Source organism: Ambystoma mexicanum, unplaced genomic scaffold (genome assembly GCF_040938575.1).
Source record: "Ambystoma mexicanum isolate Mex_15411 unplaced genomic scaffold, UKY_AmexF1_1 Mex_scaf16, whole genome shotgun sequence".
NCBI lineage: Eukaryota > Metazoa > Chordata > Amphibia > Caudata > Ambystomatidae > Ambystoma > Ambystoma mexicanum.
The window spans coordinates 30,701-34,223 of NW_027182391.1; the positions used below are offsets into that span (position 1 = coordinate 30,701).

The 3,523-nt window shown below is 48.1% G+C and overlaps 1 protein-coding gene across 1 annotated transcript; it reads right to left on the reverse strand.

The window, feature by feature from the left end:
• Positions 1–1,725: 1,725 nt before the first annotated feature.
• On the reverse strand, positions 1,726–3,165 carry LOC138554401 (zinc finger protein 420-like). The gene has a single exon (XM_069642593.1). The coding sequence runs from the start codon at positions 3,163–3,165 to the stop codon at positions 1,726–1,728; it is 1,440 nt and encodes a 479-aa protein (XP_069498694.1).
• Positions 3,166–3,523: the final 358 nt, after the last annotated feature.

A 3,523-nucleotide genomic window follows, 5' to 3' on the forward strand; every position in this document is an offset into this window, starting at 1 on the left:
GCTATATTAAAAAGTGGTAGCCTCGAACAATGGGAAAATCCCATAGGGATATATGCGCGGTCGAATATAAAAAGTAGTTTCCACTGCCACCAGCCAAAACTCGATCAGGGGGGACGGAGACGTGCCCCCTCGAACAACAGGCCCCGGGGCAATCGAATTGCCCCGACCAGTACGTCCACAATATGATGGTTTGTACTGGTTCTGTTTCAGAATTGCAGACTAGTAAAGTCAATGGGGACTTTACATGCCCTGGGAGACAGTAGTCAGTCCCAAGGTATGGAGTCTATGTTTGGGGGTCACTATGACACCCCTGTGTTACTGCACTGAGGGTGCTGTGTAACACACATCACAAAAACACATGAAGCCCTATGGAGTAAAAGACCCCATAGCCCATAGAACACATATAGAGTCAAAGAAACACACTCATATCATGTCCAGGAGTGAGGGTTAAAGAGGGTTAAAGAGTCTCACTCATGGCAGGAGAAAGAAATAAACCCCAAAAATCCAGCAAAGCTGCTGGGGGACTCACTAGGTTTGGGAAATTAGCCTTTACAGAGAATTCTCCCTAACACCCGGATTGGCCACCGTGTACCCCATCGGCCCCAGGCACAGGCGTTACTTTTCAACCAGGCCGCACCGCACACGCGGCCCAGGGCTTTAACCTTCTCTGCTCTGGCCCGGCCCGCAGCCCAGCTCGGCCCCTTCAGAAGGCCCAGGGGTAGGGGTGCTCAAGGCTGTGACCCCCCAGGGAGTACCGCTCTTTCTTTTCTTTCTGGCCTTTTTACATTCGCCTTTGGTTTCTCTGCCTTTCAACTGTCACCTTCTAACGGTTCCTCCCTCTTCAGGAAATTCTAGTCCCTGTCTCTGTCTGTTGGCAGGGGAGGCCTGCCCATTGTCCCTCAGCCTCAAGGTTCCATGTGTCTCCCCTGGTGGGGACCGTGGTACAGTCAGGTAAATTCATGTTAAGCACATACACATTTAATAAAAGCTTTTGAACTTCTTCTTGAGGCTTGTCTTTTCTTATATATTTATTTATATATGTTTACATAACCCCCTATCTGTAAGGGCCCCATTTGGGCCAGGGGTTACATTCATCTCATTTTTGCTTTATTTTTAAATCCTTTTAAAGGAGCACAAAATAAAAATGTAATTTGTCAAACTTGGCATTTCTGTACTGGAGAGAGTATTGCACACTTGCTATTTCTATGCAGACGGCCCTGAAATACCAGCTGTAAACTGGCAAATCAATGTAATGACACGAGAGAAGGTTTTGCATGACAGAAAGAAGCAATTGATGATGCATTATGTTGACATACATTGACACTGTTTATTACACTGCAGCACTCAAAATCCATGTCAGGGATGGGCCGCTCATCCAGTCCTGGTTTTGTTTGCATTCTGATTTTTCAGGTTATCTGTATGTGTTATCCTCACTGCTTACACCATGAGTCACCTGGGAATTCCATGTTCACAAGTGGGGTATGTTTCCCCCCTTGAATGGATCTTCCGATGGCTCCCCAAATCCCACATGAGAGGCTTTCCTAATGTTCATACAAGTCACAGCTTGTAGAGCAACTTGTCTTCCATTTCATATGCTATTCAAATTTCTCACTAGGAGTGATTGTTGGACAGCGGCATGCAGCAGACCTCTGAGCAAAGCTTTTCCTGCACTGTGTGCTCTGGTTCAGTTGCTCGCCAATGTGGACCATCTGATGTTTGTATAGGTCAGAGTGAAGCTTTGCATGCATGTTGTATGCCTTTATAGTTTCGCTGCAGTATGTGATGACTGTACAGATGAGAACTGGGACAGAACCCTTTCTTGCACTGGTATGGTTTCACCCATGTATACAGCATCTGATGTGATGACAGCGGAGAGATCTGAGTGCAGCTTCTCTCACCCTTTATGCACTGGTATGGTTTCACCCATGTATACAGCATCTGATGTGATGACAGCGGAGAGCTCATAGTGCAGCTTCTCTCACCCTTCATGCACTGGTATGGTTTCACCCATGTATACAGCATCTGATGTGATGACAGCGGAGAGCTCTGAGTGCAGCTTCCCTCACCCTTCATGCACTGGTATGGTTTCACCCATGTATACAGCATCTGATGTGATGACAGCAGAGAGATCTGAGTGCAGCTTCTCTCACCCTTTATGCACTGGTATGGTTTCACCCATGTGTACAGCATCTGATGTGATGACAGCGGAGAGCTCATAGTGCAGCTTCTCTCACCCTTCATGCACTGGTATGGTTTCACCCATGTGTACAGCATCTGATGTGATGACAGCGGAGAGCTCATAGTGCAGCTTCTCTCACCCTTCATGCACTGGTATGGTTTCACCCATGTGTACAGCATCTGATGTGATGACAGCGGAGAGATCTGAGTGCAGCTTCTCTCACCCTTTATGCACTGGTATGGTTTCACCCATGTATACAGCGTCTGATGTGATGACAGCGGAGAGCTCATAGTGCAGCTTCTCTCACCCTTCATGCACTGGTATGGTTTCACCCATGTATACAGCATCTGATGTGATGACAGCGGAGAGCTCATAGTGCAGCTTCTCTCACCCTTCATGCACTGGTATGGTTTCACCCATGTATACAGCATCTGATGTGATGACAGCGGAGAGCTCTGAGTGCAGCTTCTCTCACCCTTCATGCACTGGTATGGTTTCACCCATGTATACAGCATCTGATGTGATGACAGCGGAGAGCTCTGCGTGCAGCTTCTCTCACCCTTCATGCACTGGTATGGTTTCACCCATGTATACAGCATCTGATGTGATGAGAGCGGAGAGCTCGGAGTGCAGCTTCTCTCACCCTTCATGCACTGGTATGGTTTCACCCATGTATACAGCATCTGATGTGATGACAGCGGAGAGCTCTGCGTGCAGCTTCGCTCACCCTTCATGCACTGGTATGGTTTCACCCATGTATACAGCATCTGATGTGATGACAGCGGAGAGCTCATAGTGCAGCTTCTCTCACCCTTCATGCACTGGTATGGTTTCACCCATGTATACAGCATCTGATGTGATGACAGCGGAGAGCTCTGAGTGCAGCTTCTCTCACCCTTCATGCACTGGTATGGTTTCACCCATGTATACAGCATCTGATGTGATGACAGCGGAGAGCTCTGAGTGCAGCTTCTCTCACCCTTCATGCACTGTTATGGTTTCACCCATGTATACAGCATCTGATGTGATGACAGCGGAGAGCTCTGCGTGCAGCTTCTCTCACCCTTCATGCACTGGTATGGTTTCACTCATGTATACAGCATCTGATGTGATGACAGCGGAGAGCTCTGAGTGCAGCTTCTCTCACCCTTCATGCACGGGTATGGTTTCCCCCATGTATACAGCATCTGATGTGATGACAGCGGAGAGCTCTGAGTGCAGCTTCCCTCACCCTTCATGCACTGGGATGGTTTTACCCATGTATACAGCATCTGATGTGATGACAGCGGAGAACTCATAGTGCAGCTTCTCTCACCCTTCATGCACTGGTATGGTTTCACCCAT